We start from the raw sequence: 19,796 nt of genomic DNA on the forward strand, positions 1-19,796 counted from the left end.
CCGGTATGCTCACTTCCGGTCTGTCGACGCACCACTACGCATGCGCCTTATTACGCACGCGCAGTAAGAACTCTACACACCCGCTGCCGTCCCGATTTCCGTCGAAGTGTAAATCTTGATCGAGTAGTCTTAAGATTTCATCAATTTCTAGCGGTTAGAGGCGAAATATTGGCGGGAGTTTCGGCCTTTAGGAACGACAAGAGATGGCCAGAGAGTATGATCACCTTTTCAAGCTACTGATCATTGGAGATAGCGGTAAGTTGGAGACAAAAAGATCGGAGAGAGGACGCGACTGTTAGGACCCCCATGATTTAGGACCGCAAACATAGCAGGAATCACGTTGAGGCGTTTTTATATTTTTGCAGATCAGAGGCTCCGTACTTTTACATGTATTTCTTCTACACTCGGCAAAGCTATCTATGCACCATGTTTATTTTGTCATGATGATTATCGTAAATCATTGATGACAAAATCTGTTCACTTACAAAACTTGCTGGCTAGTTAGACCCGGAAGTCGTCGAGGGACAGTACGTCAAAACTGACTCATTTTCTTATTTCTCATGCATAATCTGCACATTTTTGGGCACTATTTTTTACCGTATTTATTTCTCCTAAGTGTATAGTCAATACAGACTGACGTTTGTTAGTAAACACCCTTTCGATCGTTAAACTTGACCATCACTAAAAAGTAAAAGGATGGGCGTTGTCTTGGTACGGTTTCCAGGCCTCTCAAAAGTTGTAGGAAGTGTCTATCCGGCCTGTCTAAATATGGACTATGACTAGGCTGTATAATTATTTTGGGATTGACAAGTCTGTCCCCTTCATTTGACACCTGGAAATCGGATATGTCTCTGGGACAACAACATAACAACACCTGTTTGGTGTGTATGGGTGTGTTATTGTTAGATATGAATGAATTAAGGTATTTTCTATCTTAATCTTAAGTTCTTTTGTCTTTTCAGGTGTTGGCAAGAGCAGCTTGCTGTTAAGGTTTGCAGACAACACATTTTCAGGTAAGCGCGATTTTTCGGTGAGGGATATGTTTGTGTACAGAGGACATGTTTTGGTGTGTTTTTCCATATATGGAAGGTCACTTGCACACATGTTGTTGCAATTGATTCACACTCAAATCCAATCAATTGCAAGCCAATTATGGCACCCCCTCTAAGGGATCGTTTGGCTTTCACGCTTGGTTAACCGAGGAAATTCCCCGGTTTGGGATCCTGCTGTTCCCAACTGTACTTTCAGATGACCTTTACTGCTGTTAGCATGTCAGCCATTGTTAGGACAATGAACATACTGTAAATGCATGTTACTTTGGTGTGAATTTACTGTTAATTCATTTATTTTCTTGGGGATTTGAATTTGTGGTTGGAATTGAAAGTAGGTTTTACGTGCACAGACGAAACAGTATTGTACTACATGTAGCTCCAAAACACAAATTTGCAGTGTGTCATAATTTTGTGGTAGAGACACACCACGAAACTGCACAAATGGAAGCGCTGCCAATATTTCAAAATTTACAGTAGTTTCTTTGTCTAGCTATTGTCTAATAGACAGGTGCCTGGTTGTTGAAAAAGAAAAGATATATTTTGAAAACGTGGTGTCTTTACCATCATTGCTACATGCATATTTTGGGTGAGTTTCATTTCTACACACGCAATTAAAAAAGAAACATTACAGCCCCTTTAGTTTTAAATTTAGTTGTAGGAAATTGCCCCAGACACATTAAAAACCCCATCTCCCTCTGAGAGTATTATGTCAACAGGATAGTATTACATGTGCATAATGTTGTCTGCATCAAGAGAACTTGGACTATTGGATTTGAAAGAATCTAGAATATTTTCCAATTTCTGGTCATGTTGTGGCCAGGGCCATTCATTACTTTCATATGGTACCCTTTAGCATGCAGTAAAGGGCTGATAAATTGTAAATAAAGGCCTCTGGAGGACCATATCAGTTATTACATGTCATTTCACGCTTGATAGAAAGATGTCATATTCCTGGGGTCAGCCCATGGTTGTCAGGATGGCCCCTGGAGGGTGCGATACCAATCGTACATTAACATAATTTGGTCCCTTTTGGAAAACCAAGAAATCAATCATTTTGGTTACAAGGGGACAGCACTAGCTATTATTTGCTTACAACATACAGCAACAATGTTTGTAAACGTGTCAGATGAATCTCTAAAATGAAATTTAAAGGCGATGGAAAAATTATGTACATTAATATTTGCTACACATTCATGTCTGAAATGAATGAGATTTCTGAGAACTGTTACATAAGAGGAAATGAAATTAAAGATTATGTGATAAATAGTCACATGTTGTTATGGCAATTTTACCGTATTTTTCCAGTGTATTCAGTGTTACTTATGAGCTATCTGTGCATTGTAGTACAGTCAGCAAGCTGTGACAAAATGCTTACCTGCTTATTGGAAATTTGCGTACCATGAACAGTTTACAGTCACATCTGTTTTGGGGAAAATTTATTGGGTCAGGATGATATGTCTACTGTAAAATTTATTGTTTAATCACCCAATGTTTTCCCAATCATGAAACATTAAGGTTGGCCCATTTACTGCTCCGGGAAAAATTCATTTGTGGCTGGTCGTGGTCCAACGCTGGTGTTTTAATAATGGTTCCTTGTAGCTAGGGCAGGAAAATCAATGTGTTGGGTTGATACATCAACAGTTAGAAGGGCCTGTTATTCCTGATTACTGTTGGCTGTGATAGTGATTATACAGATGGTTTCCTTTGATTTGAAGACCTCAAATTGTCAGTGAGTGTGAAGATAAAGGAAGTTATGTACTATAAGTTATATTTTGATAGACATATCTTCCTTGTTGTGTTTCAGTTACTAGTATTTGTGAAAGACATAAGTCTATGTTTTATTGTAAATATCAATGCCACCCAGGCTAATGTTTGTATGTCTGCAAGGTTGGTATTGGAATAAAGAATTGAATTGAATTTATCTTCCTGACCAGCAACTGCAAAGGCAATGAATTTTCCAGAAGTCAATGCCATATTTTAGCATGCTTAATCCTGTCATGACAATAATGATGCATTCTCCCTGCTTGGGGTTGTTTTACAGAATGCTAACCTATGCCAACAAATATGGGTCAAAGGGAGTTTCTGATTTATAACAGGTTGTTACATTGGTGTGCCACGACTGTTGCCAGTTACTGCCCATTTATGGAAAAGTGTATCCCTCTTGTGGGGTACTGTAAATGCAGAAATGTTCATGGGGATTTAATTTCACGGTGGGGAGAAAATTGAGTGTTCGTGGTAGTTTTGAGTTTGCTTTTGAAACAATAGTAGTGCTACAGTCACTCAATGGACTGGCTTTTTGCGGTGGTTTTTAGTTTGCGGTTAAGAGTTCACCGCAAGAACATAAACCACCATGAACATTTCTGCATTTACAGAAACAGGTCAAAGTCTATGTAGATGTTGATGTAGAAAGTCAGGGGGCCTGTGGCTTGATATTTCATAATTGGCAGCTTTGCATAGACAGAACCAGGTTGACTTGTTGCAAGATGATTGATGAACAATTGTATCAACTGAAAGTGAATAAATGTTTTTCTTGATAGTTGTAAATCTTCAAACTGTTGCAGTGGTTTTATTTTCACAGTTTTTGCATCGTCCTCTTACTGCAAATTCCTGACACCAGGAATACATGTTCCCAACATATTACTACTGTACAGTACTATAGAATTATTTCAACCATGAATTTAGAACACTGAAAAAACCCTCCATTGCCCTCCTACCAGGAAATGAAACCACAATAGAAGTAAATACATTTGTACTAAAGTAGCATAGATTTTTTGTAAGTGATAGAAATCATATATATCTCTTTGAGAAGCAAACTAAGTAAAAGAGCCAGTGAGTGTACTCTTCTGACTCGTGTGTTTGCCGGTTGTAGGTACGTATATCACCACCATTGGCGTAGACTTCAAGATCAGAACGATAGAAGTAGAGGGCACAAAGGTCAAGCTGCAGATATGGGACACGGCCGGACAGGAGCGATTCCGCACCATCACGTCCACGTAAGTTTCCGCGTAATTTTTTCCTCGTGAGAACTCCCAAACATTTCCTCTCTTTGTCTCTCCACGCTATGCCAGGTACCTACATAACGACAATTGGCGTGGATTTCAAGATCAGGACGACGGAAATGAATGGAGAGAAGGTGAAACTGCAAATCTGGGACACCGCTGGCCAGGAGCGGTTTCGTACCATCACATCCACGTGAGAGTTCTTACCTTGATTCCCAGTGCTTGTTCCTCCACTGCAGGAGAGAGCGTAACGTCTGGTGTCGTCTGTTCATCCATTCAGCCATTTCAACCATTACGCAAACATTTTGTGGTGTTTGTCTTTAGTTGTAGTTAGACTAGAGTCACTGATACTGTATATGTGTGTGCATCGTGTGCCTGTACTAGTTTATGCATTTACTCTTTCATTTCCGCACAAAGACTATAATCTGCATGTTTCTTGGTTGGATCACAGCATGAGACCTCGCCAGGAAGCTGCCCTTTTTTTCAACAACAGCATGCAGCATATGTTATTTCCTAACAGTATTTCGTATTTACATTTTTTAATGATATTTGTTGTAACATGTATTTTGTTATCATACTATGTTAGTCTGTGTCGCAATAACATCAACTGGCTACATGCATTTTTGTTTGAACACAGTATGATGATCTTGCATGGTATTTGAAGAGTTCAACTTTTTAGCAAATTTTAAAGGATGGAAATGTTCTTCAAGATTTAAAACATTTTTTTATCATTTCTAGTGCATCTCCAGAATTAAGTTGTGCACAAGAGCTGAAAAAGCTCATCTCTTTGTTTTGAAATTTCTTAACACATTGTTTTCTGACAAAAATAGTTGACTGAAAGTCTGCGAACTACATACAAAATAACAATGCCATTGAAAATATCTGTATTAAGCTGCGATATTTCTTGTCCAGGTATTACAGAGGAACCCACGGGGTTATAGTTGTGTATGATGTCACCAGTGCAGACTCCTTCGTCAACGTCAAGAGATGGTTACATGAAATAGACCAGAATTGTGACGTGGTCAACAGGATACTAGGTACATGTTACAATGTTACATTCTTTTGTACATAGTAGTACACATAGAGTATTTTAAAGTGTTCATATCATCCCTTTAAATGCAGACATTATGTTTTTATAACCTTTGCTGCTTTGCAAGAAGAAGCAGGAGCTGTCTTGCAAACTGCAGATTATATGCATGTAAATTTTGCTACAAAAACTGTAAGCTGGCACTAAGGTTTGGTGGCAACTACCAGAGCTATGTCTCCTTTTATTGTTAACTGGCATTGGCCAAAGGAACTAGTGAGTAAATGTTTTGGTAAAAGTTTGATTTCCTTGAAAGCTAGCTACCAGCAACAACATTTGTAATGTTGTCAAGACTTAGCTCCAAAAGATTCTATCCAAGCAGTACTGTCACACAGTTTTAACAATCTAACTATGTACTAATGTGTTATACATTTGTACCAACCAAACCTTCTGGCACAGTTCCAGAACATTTACAAGTCCATCTGGAAAACTGCAGGCTGGATCAATGATGGCTATCTAATAGGCTAAATGCCTACACAGGAATTTGTTGACATGTACAGGGCAGCATGCCAGACTTGTAAACATCTTTATAAACTTTGACACCAAGTTCCTGTATGTTGATATAAGGCCATGTTGATTTGATTATGTGGATGACATCCGCACGCGCATCAACTTTTGTCCGTTAAAAAAAGCCGTACTGTAAATCGTAAAAAGCAGCTGCAAAATGAGAAAATATGTGCTGTAAATGGCAAAAAAATTCGGGAAACAGATACTATTAACAAGTTAATTCCAAAGTCAAAGAAGAAGTTTTGAAAGAACAAAAATGAAGAACATATATTTCTGTATACCATACTCTGTGTTTTGTTTTGCTCATCCTTCCTGACCACAAAGATTTCATAATGATGGCAAATTCTTTTTGCCAATTTTTTTTTCTTTGCACGCTTGCATCAGGTCCTCAGAGTTTTGGGGTCTCCAGAGGATCTCATCCATATAATCAAATCAACATGGCCTAAACGTAGAAGAAATGTTTGCTTTTGTTACAGTTTATTTAACTTAAGTATGATGACAGTATTGGTGGTCAGTCGTCCGTTGTTGAATGGTGATTTTCTTGGTTTCAGTGGGAAACAAGAACGACTGTCCTGAGAGGAAAGTGGTGGAGACGGGCGACGCTCAAAGGTTTGCCGATCAGATGGGCATCAAACTGTTCGAAACCAGTGCCAAGGAAAACATCAATGTGGAAGAGGTAAGACTGAGGACAACTTAACCATGGATGAAGGGGGGGGGGGTAAAAATGTGGTGGATTTTGAAAAATAGGAATTTTTGCACAAGGAAATAATAGGGAAAAAAGCAGAATAACAGATATAGGAAGTTGACATAGGGTTAAACATGTGCCAACATTTTTAACACCTTCCCAAGAATGGTCCTTTAGAGTATATCTTGTTTCCATTGAAGGGAGTGATAACCATTGTCATAAATTCTTGTCTTCGACAGTTTTGAGAATGTCTGAATGCTCTTTTAAGAATAGGTATGGGATGGGATGGATATACTCATGTATTGCTTGGGTTGTATAATCCCATAAGTAACTTTACAAGTATGTATGTGACAATACAGAATGGTCTTGTTTCACATGTTTTTGTTTTTTCCTCAGATGTTTAACGAGGTCACGAGGCAAGTTCTTCACCAGAAGAAGGAGACCCAAGCCAAACTAGCAGCACAGACGAATGAGACGATAAAACTGGACAAACACAAGGGGCACAAGAGAAGAAGATGTGGTGCCGTCGGCTGCAAGATGTGAACGCCCCCCTCCCCCTCCCCAAGTTCAATTTTGTGAAGTAAAAAACTTTTAGTCCTTTTTATTTATGCAGTGAGGAATGAATGGTAATATTTCTAAACTTACAATTGATGTGGTCGGAAGCAGTTGCCCTGAACCTAGTAATGCACCAGCAATCATTACATGTATGTCTGTAACAATTTGGAAACAAATCAAAACACATTTCTGTATGAAAATGAGGGAAATGTATAAAAAAATCCCTGTGCCAGTTCACTAACTGCCGATGCTGTTCTTTCCCATCTGTGTGGCAGCAGTCTTCTACAGTCATTGTACAAATTTCTGTGCTCCACAAAACCATTTGGAATATAGGCTCCGTCCCTGAGACGTCGCCAAAAATGGTAGATCTAATATAATCCAGGCACAAAACAGGTGTACAGAATGTAATTACAACTGTCGTTTTGGACATACAATGTCAACTACTGTGACTCCCATGAAATAATAGTATACATTATTGACTGCTAAGCCCCTAGGGGGTCATGATACAGATTCTTTGCCATGTAAATGTGCACGTCTACAACCCTGGAACCACATATCTTCCAAAGTGTGACAAGTAGGGGTGGGTACCGGTACCGTGTACTGGTACAAAACCGGTATTTCTTAATGGACCGGTCCAAAAAAACCGGTCCGTAAAAAATCAGTGGACCGGCCTATGGACCGATTAGAAAATTCATAGTACCAGGCGGCCACATAACTGGTCTAAGAAAATACAAAACAGCAGATTTAACTTCGTTTTCGAAGACGTTAGCTGTGAATCATACCTAGAAACACTTAAAGGAATAGTAAACAGACGGCGAGAAGAGTATGATTATAATTTTGAGACAAAGTGCAAACCTAAGAAATTATATCGTTCCAGACATGACGTTTGGAGACTTTTGCGTGTGTCTCGCTCTCCAAAATATGATGTACTGCGACACTACTATAATCAGTTACAGGTACAGGTCCGGACCTGGACCTGACCCTCTGGACCTGGACCTGGACCGGACCTGAATTGTTTGTACCGGTACCCACCCCTAGTGACAAGAGTACTTCATTTCCAAAATATTTCATATTGACATGTCATAAGCAACACTTTTAGTTTTAGAGGCAATGATATGAATCAGCAAGTCCTAGACGTTCTTCTTGACCAACTGAAGGAAATGGGTGTTTCTTGTAGATACCATGGAGTGATTTGCAAGAATGTTTTTAAGTTCACTTCTCATACCAACAAATGTCAACATTATAATCAGAATGGCACTTGTGTTTGTTGCTAACAATTTTGTGTGCTCTATCCCATAGCATATTTGAAGGCGATTGCTCAGTACATAACATGACTGATATTTTGATCGGTCAATTGCTGTCTCTCTTGGCCTCTTGGACTCAGGTATTCTTAAATTTAAAGGCATTTGGTAACCCCAATTATTACACAGGAAAGAGAAGTTTGTTTTATGAGGAATTAAGTAGCAAACATGGCGACTTAAATCGTCAACAGATTTTTGACAGATTCAGGCAATGTTCTACATATCATCACGAGGGTCATGCAAAAAAATTGTGAAGCTGAAGCAATGTGATGTTCTTCAGTGTATGAGTTTTGGGATCATTGTAAAAAAAATCCAAGAGCCTACTAGAATGCTGAAAGTTGTTGGATAAAATACAGATTCTGGCAAATGGGTGCAATTTAAACTGCAATTTAAATTTCATGATTTTGAAATGAGTGGTCTTTTGACTGAGAAACGTGCCAGAGCAGAGGTTGTCTTCCATGTTACATCATACAGCAGTTGTTGCATTTTTTAGATTGTGACTATTCCCTGCTTGAAAGTAGAAGGTTTTACTGTGGTATGAGGGACATTTTTGTCCATGAAGAGGCATTCAGTGATTTATCTTGTCTATGGAAATGGATTTAGCCTCCGGGTTATTAGAGGTGCACTCATCAACAAAATTAGAACGTATTTTGAGTGCATGATTTCATTAACAGCTGTGGAAGATCATGGTATATAACAGCCACAAGGATGAAGGGCAATATACAGTCTTGTGCTCTGGCAAAACCAGTGGAATTATTTGTTTCCTGAAATTTCTGACACAATATCAAATGAAACATTACAGACTATTATTTGTTGGCAGTCAACTACCAGGATTTCATGCAAGGGATATTGTCTTTAAATGTCATAAAAGTCTGGGCCATACCACTATCTTAATTGCCTGTTGTATTCACCACTTAAAAGCTTTAAGAAATTGAGAAGCAAAAAAAGTACACATGCTTAACAGGCTGCAGTCAGTACAGTGGTCCTGAATAGGAATGAAATCTTCAGCCATTTCTGAACTTGCTATCATGACATTCTAGCTGTCTGTAAGATCGGGTTCAGCTTGCCACAAAGAAAACAAGGTTAACTCCTTTTACCATAACTTTGCTCCAACCTACCTTTATGTACTTTGTGATCCCATCCAACGCTTGAAGTGTACATGTAAATTGCTGTCTGTGGGGACTGTGCCACTCTCTACATTAGGGGTGGTCAGGATAGACTGTGTTGTAGAACTGATGGTTGCCTTGACAGAGTAGCATAAAATTTGTACATTCACTTCTGTTATACCTTTAGGTATGGATATCTAATATTAGCAGATATTTTTGATTAATCAGAACTTCATGTACCAGTATGATATTCAACTTATTGAACAATGAATGGTAGTATAGTCCTAGCGTAGGTTGACCAACAGTTGTACAAATTGTAAGAATCTTGATATTTTCGTGTTCTCTGCATGTTTGTATTCTAATTAATCAAAGCATGATAGACATTACGTCCTGTGAAATTATTACGTTTTACCATTTTTATTTGGAGAGCTGATGAAAATGTGGAATACGGACAGCGATTTTACTAGATAGGATATTTTTTTGAAAAAAAAAGTTGAGAATGAAAGCCTGAACACTATCACTTTGAACTAATTATGAACGTATGAACTAATTATGTATACTTGTGTCAGTGCTTGATATTGGAAATGTCTGGAAAAATGCTTCTTTTGAGTTTTGTGTTACCTCAGCAGCGGCTTGTATTAAATCTTGTCCAGCAATGACTTACCGGAACAATGCCTCATGTTTTGTTATGTTCTTCACAAACATTATTGCTCAGTGTTCTAAGAAATTCCATCTTAGGTCTGTGTAAATACCTTTTAAGTGCGTTGTGATGATGAAATACAAGTCATCGCCCTATTGGCTTGAAGAATTCTCAGATGGGCATTATTTAATTGAAAAATGAGATGTACAAAGTACAATTAAATAGGCAATAAATAGAGACAACTCTGTTCTTCACAAACATCTCAGAATGATTCTCTTGCAGAATTAGCCCACCAGGGGCTAACAATACCAACACTACACATTAAGTTAATGTAAACCTCACAGTAACAATGTGCCTGAAAGCACCAGTCACACATACACGTATCCAACCAGGGCCTCGAGACCAAGGTCATCTGTGGTTGGAAGTTGCCTACTCGTCTTTATTAAAAGCCACCTGTCAGCCAATCAATGTCGGGAAAGTCATATTCTACCTGAATGCGATCAGAGGAGGGTACTGGAGCTAGAATAGGGTGGATCATAGTAAAGCCATCCCCAACCCAAAGCTGACCTTGGTTGGAGAGTGGTTGGGGCCAAAGTAATGGGAAGATCCTGAATGTGTGAGTCACAGTGTGACAGGGGCTTTACTCAAACATTCAATTCCTCTGGATTTCAGATCTTAAAACATTTGACTTACAGATCTGGAGTAAAAGAAAGATTAAGGTACAAAACGATCTCAGGCTAGAATTCTTCCTAGGATACACAAGTCAAGTGTGCTAATGCTTGAGGAAAACTCAAATGAGAAAGAAAATGCATTGTTGTTGGGCATAGAAAACTGGTACAATGTATTCTGCAGCATTAGTGTTGTTTTCCCTTTCTAAAATGTAAGTTTTGAAATAATCATTCAAAGAAGGAATTGTGTTTATCTCTACATGATAGTTGCTTGATCAACTTGAAGATAAATATAGCCGAAAACGCTTTATCAAATCGAATGACAAGAATTTGTCAACCTCATCGAAGACTCAATTGTCTGACTTCCCTATAAAATCTAGGCTATTCCACAGTATCATGACATTGCCTAATCAATATTAAAACACTAAACATACCAGAAACATTTCTCAAATCATCTCACAGTTGACAAAGAACATACCCACTGCTAAAAACAGATTATATATTTTTTATAGTAGTTTCTTGGGTAGTAAAATACTGTGTTTTATCTTATTCTAGTGTAGACAAATTGTCATCTTCTACAATAATTATGTATATTATAGTATAAGTCGCTATGTTGATGTGAATCTGGTCAAATACCTAGTACTGTATGTGATGAATATAATCAACCACTTTAAGGCTTGGTACCTGATTAGATATAGTGTAAAGTTGAGTTAGGCCACAGCAAGTAAATTTTATGGATGACATCCTCCACAGACTCCAAAATTAATGAGATAGGGCGAAAAAAAAACAAGGCGGGCCAAAAAAAACAAGATTCCTATATTTTCACATTTTGAGATCATAATTCTTGTTAAACAAGAATTGAGGCGACGAGATATAATATCATGACCAACAGGTCTTTTAGTCCTGTATTCAACCAATGTATTAGTCCTGTATTCATTCATATACAATATAAAACCTCATTGATTCAACAGTAAACATGTCCTTGTAGATGTGTATACATCTCAATAGACTAACCACAATAAATGCAGAAAAGAGCTTGTTGTACCATCATCTGAAGCAACTTCACTGGGTATTCATATGCGATGAAACACCTTGTGTATAGAGCTCAATTAACTAGTCTCCCCCCCCCCCCCCCATTATTTATATAATGTCCTCGCTAGAACAAATACAGAAAACAGTTATTATACCATCATGGGCAGGAACTACACTGGGTACACTGCAATGAAACACCTTAGATTGTCAACGTTTACGACATATTTGCCAATTTTTGGCATGTTGACCACCGTCGGAGGACAATGAAATTTCTTGTTTTTTATTTCGAAATCAGGCGAAAATTAATGAGCGCGCTGATGTCATCCATAAAAATTACTTGCTGTGGCCTTATTACCAATTACATGTTCAATATTAATAGATATTTTTGTGCTGGCATGACTAAAATGTCTGGCTGGTTAGCCCAAATGGCTCCTTCTCCTTAGTTCTACAACATACTTGTTTTGTTACTCCAACAGTGCATGTATGTATGTATGTGCCAACAACAAATTTCACAAAGCTTCACACTACAAAATAGGCATGGATGATGGAATAGGAACATTTATATAGCAAGCACTGTATGTTCTTCACTCTGGTCAATACATCCAAAGGCATTTCACTGTGTAATGATTTTTGGTGATAACAATTATCAGGCATTGTGCTATTTCGTGCTGTATACAAAATTTCAAATTCTTCTTCATTTGATTCTACTTATAAAGGTTTATTCCTTCAGTGCAAAACAATTTCCAAGTGACTGTTTTTTCCAAGCTTTCATTTTTCTGCATATTAAATGATTGTGACAGCATGTCTTTGGTGACAGCCATTGTCTAAATAATTGGTTGATTAAAACACCCCAGAAGACTGCAATATCAGTTATCAAATGTTGCATAGCCCCATGATGTTCACAATTGGAGATTTGCATTGCTTCTGCCTGAACCCCTTAGCCATTGCTTCTGCCTGAACCCCTTAGCCATTGCTTCTGCCTGAACCCCTTAGCCATTGCTTCTGCCTGAACCCCTTAGCCATTGCTTCTGCCTGAACCCCTTAGCCATTGCAAATTTGTTGCCATAAGGTACAAAATGTACCTCTGTCGGCAGAGATAAAATTAATCTCAGGTTAATTACAGACAGTATTTGAGTTGCATATAGCACTTAGCAGTGTGAGGAGTATTGTGCAAACATCTGTTTACAATAATTACATGCCCAAAATCTTTTCTTTGCATCCAAAGTTAGAATTTTCAAACAACTCCTTTACTATGTAACTGATACCAGATCTCTCTTCCACATACAGCAGATGATTTAGGAGTTGTACTTGTCTTCAGCATACAGGTGCATTTTGGAGTGTCATACATGTAGGCTTGAGTTCCATTGCATCTATTTTTTAATTGAAAGCTCAACATCTAACATCGAATTGGAGTCATACCTTTCTAAACGAGGCACAAATTAAGTAATATTTGTTACTTGAGATGTTGCTTGTACTACTTAAACTAAAATTTGCCTAGAATGCTTCTGGGTTCAGACTAAAGTGAAAACCTTTTTTTCAATGTTTTACATTTCAATTGAAAAATTTTGTATATTTCCCCGTGGTAACAGATTTCTTTTAATAGAGTCATAAGAAATTATATGACTGATGATTGACAAAACTTATGATTCTAATTAGCAATATGAAGTATCAAAATTGATGATTGTCTCCATCTAAATTATTAAGTTGACCTTTTTGGCTGTGAAATTTTGTGAGCTGGTTCCATACATTGTACATGAGTATCTGGTATACTAGATTAACATTCATTAAAACCAGTTAACCAACAAAATACAAACAAGGACAACAGTCATGAACTAAGTCACATAGTCATATTAAACAAAGAAGGTGTAAGAAATAGAAATAATACTGTTACAGAAACCTTAACCTGACAGTCATTTAGAATACCATAAGACTATAGCTAACTAGTATCACGATTATACAAACAAGACAGTTTCACTGACATTGGGAGCACAGCTCATACAAACAGGATATATTGATAATACTTCTCTTTGAATATATATCACAAGACCGCCTCTGACGAATGCTTAAAGTGCTGAGGAGGGAATGCAAAGTTTTATTATAGGTCATTCTCCCATGGCTTTAAAGGATAGTATACATGAACTTCTAGATGTATTAAAACTCAATCTGTAACCCTCTTCCTGCTAAGGGTGCTGCCATGGATCAAATCTGTATTGATTACAACAGACATCAGCGGAGAGAAAGTTTGATGGATGACATTCTCTTATTTACTATTATAGAGAGTGCAAAAAATGGAAATACAATGTAAGTCAACTACAAGTGTGTTACAAGTTGTCTTTGATCTTGGCAAGTAAACACTTAACATGCACTCCCAATCATGGTATGGCGGCTATGGCCATTGTTCTCAATCCAGGGGTGTGTCATATGATACATGAATGGAGGTGGCAGTCACACTACCGGTACAACAAATTTGTGCCTGCACTGCCCTGCAGTCTCTGTCTTTGAATGCCACATTTAGTGCATCTTAGTGAGATGTTTTGATGGAAATGCCATATCTGTGATACTCTTGTGTGGCACTCAAGACAATATTATCATGATGCAAAAGTGCCTAAGGTGACCAAACTAATCATGGTATTATGCTTTACTGCAACAGCCCACTCTCCAAGCAGAGGATGGGTTCCGGCAGGTTTTTGACGTGTTTTTAGGCGTTTTTGTCGCCCGGCTTTCTACTTTGTCATTTTTTTTTTTTGTCTCGCCAACCTAACGAAAAAAAGACAAAGTAGAAAGCCCGACAAAAATGCCTAAAAACACGTCAAAAACCTGCCGGAAACCATCCTCTGCTTGGAGAGTAGTCCAGGGCTGTCTCCAGTTATATATTTTTTCTGTTGCACTCATTGTTTTGGAGCCTGTGTTCTTAATTTTCGTTTTTAAATGAGTCATTTTAAGCTTACAAAAATACATTTACCTCGATTTCATGTCATGGAATTCAAATTTTTTTATTGACTGGGTGAAATTTTTGTCAGTTTAAACAAGTCATGCAAATTTCAGGACGGAGGAACGGGTCCTGGTGACAGTCCTGGTGGGGTCCACAGGGCATCCAGGCCATGACTGGGAGCCGCAGTTGAAAAAGTACATTACAGGAGCTTTAATACATATAGTAACTGTTCATGTATACTTCTACTTCAAACAGATATCATTCAGTAGATTCTAATGACAGGGATCTTCCCCGCTCCAGCCCCTTGGCCCGCTCGCGTTCTCGTTTGTTGAACGCCTCGTGGACTCTCTCCAGATCAGCTATCACGTCCAGCAACCGGGCAGCTGCCGCCATCTTGGCATCATAGAAAGATCGGCTTCTTCTGATATCTGTAGAAAAGGCAAGTTATAACTCCAGCTGGTTGACTTCACCTCTTCACAATACTTCTATTAGTTCAGAAACACACAAACAGGCCAAAAATAAATGCTTAATTTCCTTCAAAGCAATGAAGTGAATCCAAGAAGTAACTGTGATACCTGGTTTTGTTTTAGAATCAGGTACAGAGTTGTGACCAGATTCTGAGCTGTTCCCCACCGAGTTGTAGCTTTCTGCCTCCGAGTTGTTGGCCTGCTCATGGGAGCTCTCGGCTGTAGACCCTGCATCCGCTAACTCCAGGTACTTGGATCTATGGGAAAATTAGTCCTCAAGAGTAAAGTATTCTGCTCAATTATTGATCTATGCAATCTTCAGGTAAAACTTCCTTTGTGTTCGAACAAGTGCGGGCAAGGAACAAGTGCTTGTTACTCCTGGAACAATTGCACTTAAGGAACAAAGGCGGGTAAGGATGTTCCAACATTGCAATCTTTAACTTTTGATTTAATCTCAATACTCTATGAAAAGCTCACCCCTGAGGCATTGCCAAGGGACCTCGTAGTATGTCACTACATTATACAAAATATAGCTGTTGGTATATCAGTATGAGGGGAAGCGCTAGCAACCCTTCCCTGTAAAGATATACCCTGCAACTGAAACAGCAAGGAAACTTGCTGCACTATGTGCCACTGAGGCACTACAAGGGTCTGAGAGAACAAACAAACCTCAGTATGTCCCTGCCCAGCAGAATCTGGGAGTAAATAGTCTGAGCCTCAGCGTCAGGGTCCAGCGGGTCCCGCCAATCACCCAGGGTCACTGCTGAGTGGGTTTTACTGCACCCACGGGCTGCAAACAGGCAGTGAAGGGAACATCAGTTACTTGACAACAGTGTAATGTCTACAGTACAAATTCAAACCTCTGACAAGGAAGCATCATAGGGAACCATATTTTTACCACTCGTCATCTTTTGGGGAGGATTTATCATCTTCTTATCTATATTACTGGGCAAGACCCGGTGTGGGAATCACGCCCAGCAGGGTGCACGCCTAAGGCGGCCGGTGCTGGTGGTGGTGAATTCTATTCATCTACAGTTTGAATTCTAGTGGCTTTATGGATAGGTTTCTTGACTGAGAACCTTCTGAGTTTGAATCCCCGACAGGTCCTGATGTTGTGCCCTTGGGAAAGGCACTTAATACCTTAACACCTCACTCGACTCGAGGTGAAAATGAGTACCTGGCTTCCGCAATAGGGACGTCCCTCGGTTAGGACATCATATGGAGGTCTCATGTTTGAGGACAGCCACACCTCGAGCATGTTTAAGAATTCACCACACTTACCAAAAAGAGTAGGGGTTCATCCTGGCATGAGTGGATTAGATAAATCACTCCGGATATGCAGCTTGTACTCTTCAGTTCAAACCTGGTGTGTTACGCTATGAGGTGTTTTATCAGGAATACAATACAAAAAAAAAAAAAAACAATCCAAAATTATTGAACAACCTGACCTGTTTTGTCCGTCTCCAGACAACACGTCCACTTGCCGGCCCTGTTGGTTCCCGGGTGGAAGGTGCCCAGCATGCGGGAGTTGGTCACACAGGTCTTTCTGATGGCTGACAGCCACTGATGCATCTCATTCACATCCTGGGACATAATGTTTAATACAATAAATATTACATTTATACGGAAAGAGTAATGAAAGATGAAATAAAATATGTCCATGTCATAAAATACCCTATGAGAAAACAAGAAATATTTAATCATTACATCATATTTAAGGCAGAGCCTGGAGGATGTTTCCATGGCTCAACAAACGTTGAAGGAGTCTTCAATATGCAGTACCTTTGCCTGTAGATAGGTGGTGCTCAATGAACCGTCTCCATCTCTGATGATGACCTGAAACAAGTTGGGCCGCTGGAAGGCGTTCTCATCCACTCGCTCCACGGCACAGATGCGATGGGTCATGGTGGTTGTGCGAATCTGAAAGTATATTGTGTATATCTTTCTGTCCCAGAATATACTTCATCGTCTTATCAGCTTTTTCTTCTCTTAGATACACATTGAGGAAACACAGAATTCAATAATTATCATTGAAAGGTTTGTTTTCACATTTTAACATTACAGGTGTTATGTGGAAAGTAAAAAAAAAGGACTACATTGTATTTTGACGATCACCAAGAAATTAGCTTGGTATAGCTTTATGGCTAAGACTGCCATGTTGATGCATACCTCAGTTATTCAGACAGACACGCGAAGATTTGTAAGTCATACTCTTGGACAAAGTTAAATGTCAAACTATTACTACCTGGTCCTCAGGAGACTTGGCATATGCCAGGGCGTCATTGCACAGCCAGTAGTATCTCCTCTTGAAGCTGAAGGGCATCAGGACTAGACCATCGTCTGCCCTCCGCCGCCGCAGAAGGTGACCTTCCTTAATTGTGACTGACTGGTGGAAAGCGCTCCGCCTCTGCGCTTCCCTAGTGGGCACTGTAAGTTCAAGTACAGAGAATGTAAAGTGCCCAGATCATACTAGTAGTTGATTTTGAGAGAAAGATAAAACTGTTGAGCAAATACCACAGATAGTAGACTAGGCTGATGGGCTGGTGCATACGTCCCTAGTGGGCACTGTAAGTTCAAGTGTGGAGAATGTAAAGTGCCCAGATCATAGCTGATTTCAGGAGAAAGATAAAACTGTCTGTTGAGCAGATATGACAGATAGTAGACTTGGCCGGTGCATACGTCCCTTGTGGGCACTGAGTTCAAGTGTCGAAAATTTAAAGTGCCCAGATCATAGTAGATTTCAGGAGAAAGATAAAACTGTTGAGCAGATATGAAAGATAGTAGACTTGGCCGGTGAATACTTCCCTTGTGGGCACTGCAAGTTCAAGTGTAGAAAATGTTAAGTGCCCAGATCATAGTAGATTTCAGGAGAAAGATAAAGCTGTTGAGCAGATATGAAAGATAGTAGACTTGGCCGGTGAATACTTCCCTTGTGGGCACTGCAAGTTCAAGTGTAGAAAATGTTAAGTGCCCAGATCATAGTAGATTTCAGGAGAACGATAAAACTGTTGAGCAGATATGGCAGATAGTAGACTAGGCTGATTGGCTGGTGCATACTCCCCTTGTGGGCACTGCAACTTCAAGTGTAGAGAATATAAAGTGCCCAGATCATAGTAAATTTTCGGGAGAAAGATAAAACTGTTGAGCAGATATGACAGATAGTAAACTTGGCCGGTGAATACTTCCCTTGTGGGCACTGTAAGTTCAAGTGTAGAAAATTTAAAGTGCCCAGATCAGTAGATTTCAGGAGAACGATATAACTGTTGAGCAGATACGACAGATAATAGACTAGGCTGATTGGTTGTGCTGCATACATTTAAAAGTATAAAATGTCAAAAAATTGTTGTTTAAAGGGTACAAATTTCCCCTGGGTAAAAACGAAGGTGGTTGCAGGATGAGTGAGATAGTTGGTTGCTTAGCAGAGGGTCTTAATTACATGTATGTAGAATTGGATGGGACTGTTTCAATGTGCCTTAATGTAACTGCAGGTGGTTGGCTAAGCAAACTGGTTTGACAGTCAAACCTGGCAAGCCAAACAATAGTCAAGCATCTAGATTTGAATAAGGACGCAGCAATCTTTGTCTGAACCATCAAAATGAATGTAGGATGAAGAGGAAGAACATGCCAGATTTTTTATTCAAAATCAAATGCTATTATGGTGCCTTATACATTGTACTTGCCATTGGCTTCATCAATGTCTATGAGTTGATCCAGGAAGTCCTGCACTCGGGAAGAGCTGTCCTGTATGAAGGGGTGAAGCGGCTCCATCCAGGACTCCTTTCCACGCCCGCACTGCAGACCCAGGTTCCCAATACTCTGTATAACCTGAAGGCAGGAGAGAGCCTCTGCACTTAAGTTCAACATTGTCTAACCCTTACCCTTCCCACACCCACGCCTGCACTGCAGACCCAGGTTCCAAATACTCTGTAATATCCTGAAGGCAGGAGAGAGCCTCTGCACTTATATTCAACATTGTCTAACCCTTACCCTTCCCACACCCACGCTGCAGACCCAGGTTCCAAATACTCTGTATAACCTGAAGGCAGGAGAGAGAGCCATTAAAACTCTGCAGTTCACTTTGATTCTATATAACATAGTGTATTAGATATGGTGCTGATGGTGATCATATGATGATAATGGTTAACTGCATTCTGTGCCTGACTTGTGTTCAAGAAATCCGTTGGTTTGCAAAAATTGTAATGTTTGAAGCAATTTTCCACTGGATAATGGTTTCATCAATTTTCAATGGGTCAAATTCACTTAGTTAAGAATATTCATGTGTAACATCAGATTCTACTGACATAATTCCGCCACCCTGAAAGAATTTATCTGAAGGGATCTCCAATACAACATACCCCAGTTTAAAGCACTCCTGTATATCAGAGTAAACTGTTCATACCTGGGGGTGCTGCACTAAACGCATTCAGTCTGTTTTTCAAAGTGGTGGATAAATGTAGCCCGCCAGATAAATATTAATGGAGGTTAGAGTACCAGAATGTTAATAGCTGCCCCAAGTAACAAACCTTTGCAAGTAAAGTGCAGGTCCTACTAGTCTTGGCATCAGCGTGTTGGTCCCTAAGGGCAAACAGTTTGGGAGACAGGACAGCTGGAGCAAAGAACCTCAGGAACAGGAATCCACTGATGGCAAGGTACTTCACATCCTAGCAACACAACATGTTAACAATGAACATGTCATCATGGCTTTGTAAGGGTTAGCCTGGATGCCAGACCCCCAATCTCTAAAATATCTATCGTGTGGATTATCTAG

The 19,796-nt window shown here is 39.4% G+C and overlaps 2 protein-coding genes across 3 annotated transcripts in view; one reads left to right on the forward strand and one right to left on the reverse strand.

Annotated features, from left to right (window-relative positions):
• Window positions 1-49: 49 nt before the first annotated feature.
• LOC136441403 (ras-related protein Rab-35-like) lies at window positions 50-9,952 on the forward strand. 2 transcript variants are annotated; one of them, XM_066437694.1, is made up of 6 exons: window positions 50-255; window positions 963-1,013; window positions 3,922-4,045; window positions 4,964-5,088; window positions 6,194-6,318; window positions 6,724-9,952. In XM_066437694.1, the coding sequence occupies exons 1-6, from the start codon at window positions 204-206 to the stop codon at window positions 6,868-6,870; spliced, it is 624 nt and encodes a 207-aa protein (XP_066293791.1). In that variant the 5' UTR covers window positions 50-203; the 3' UTR covers window positions 6,871-9,952. The 2 variants fall into 2 exon arrangements, with proteins under 2 accessions (XP_066293791.1, XP_066293783.1); XM_066437686.1 differs by lacking the exon at window positions 3,922-4,045 and adding an exon at window positions 4,121-4,244.
• Window positions 9,953-12,179: 2,227 nt separating this feature from the next.
• Window positions 12,180-19,796, reverse strand: part of LOC136441418 (rasGAP-activating-like protein 1) — a 30,721-nt gene continuing 23,104 nt past the window's right edge. Inside the window, exons 14-21 of the mRNA XM_066437705.1 lie at window positions 19,552-19,689; window positions 18,709-18,853; window positions 17,274-17,455; window positions 16,811-16,948; window positions 16,477-16,612; window positions 15,698-15,818; window positions 15,137-15,285; window positions 12,180-14,989 (exon numbers count right to left, since the gene is read on the reverse strand). Coding sequence (XP_066293802.1) covers window positions 14,820-14,989; window positions 15,137-15,285; window positions 15,698-15,818; window positions 16,477-16,612; window positions 16,811-16,948; window positions 17,274-17,455; window positions 18,709-18,853; window positions 19,552-19,689 — 1,179 coding nt within the window. The 3' untranslated portion in view covers window positions 12,180-14,819. The remainder of the gene's footprint in view (window positions 14,990-15,136; window positions 15,286-15,697; window positions 15,819-16,476; window positions 16,613-16,810; window positions 16,949-17,273; window positions 17,456-18,708; window positions 18,854-19,551; window positions 19,690-19,796) is intronic.

This window comes from Branchiostoma lanceolatum, chromosome 1 (assembly GCF_035083965.1).
Source record: "Branchiostoma lanceolatum isolate klBraLanc5 chromosome 1, klBraLanc5.hap2, whole genome shotgun sequence".
In the NCBI taxonomy this organism is placed as follows: domain Eukaryota; kingdom Metazoa; phylum Chordata; class Leptocardii; order Amphioxiformes; family Branchiostomatidae; genus Branchiostoma; species Branchiostoma lanceolatum.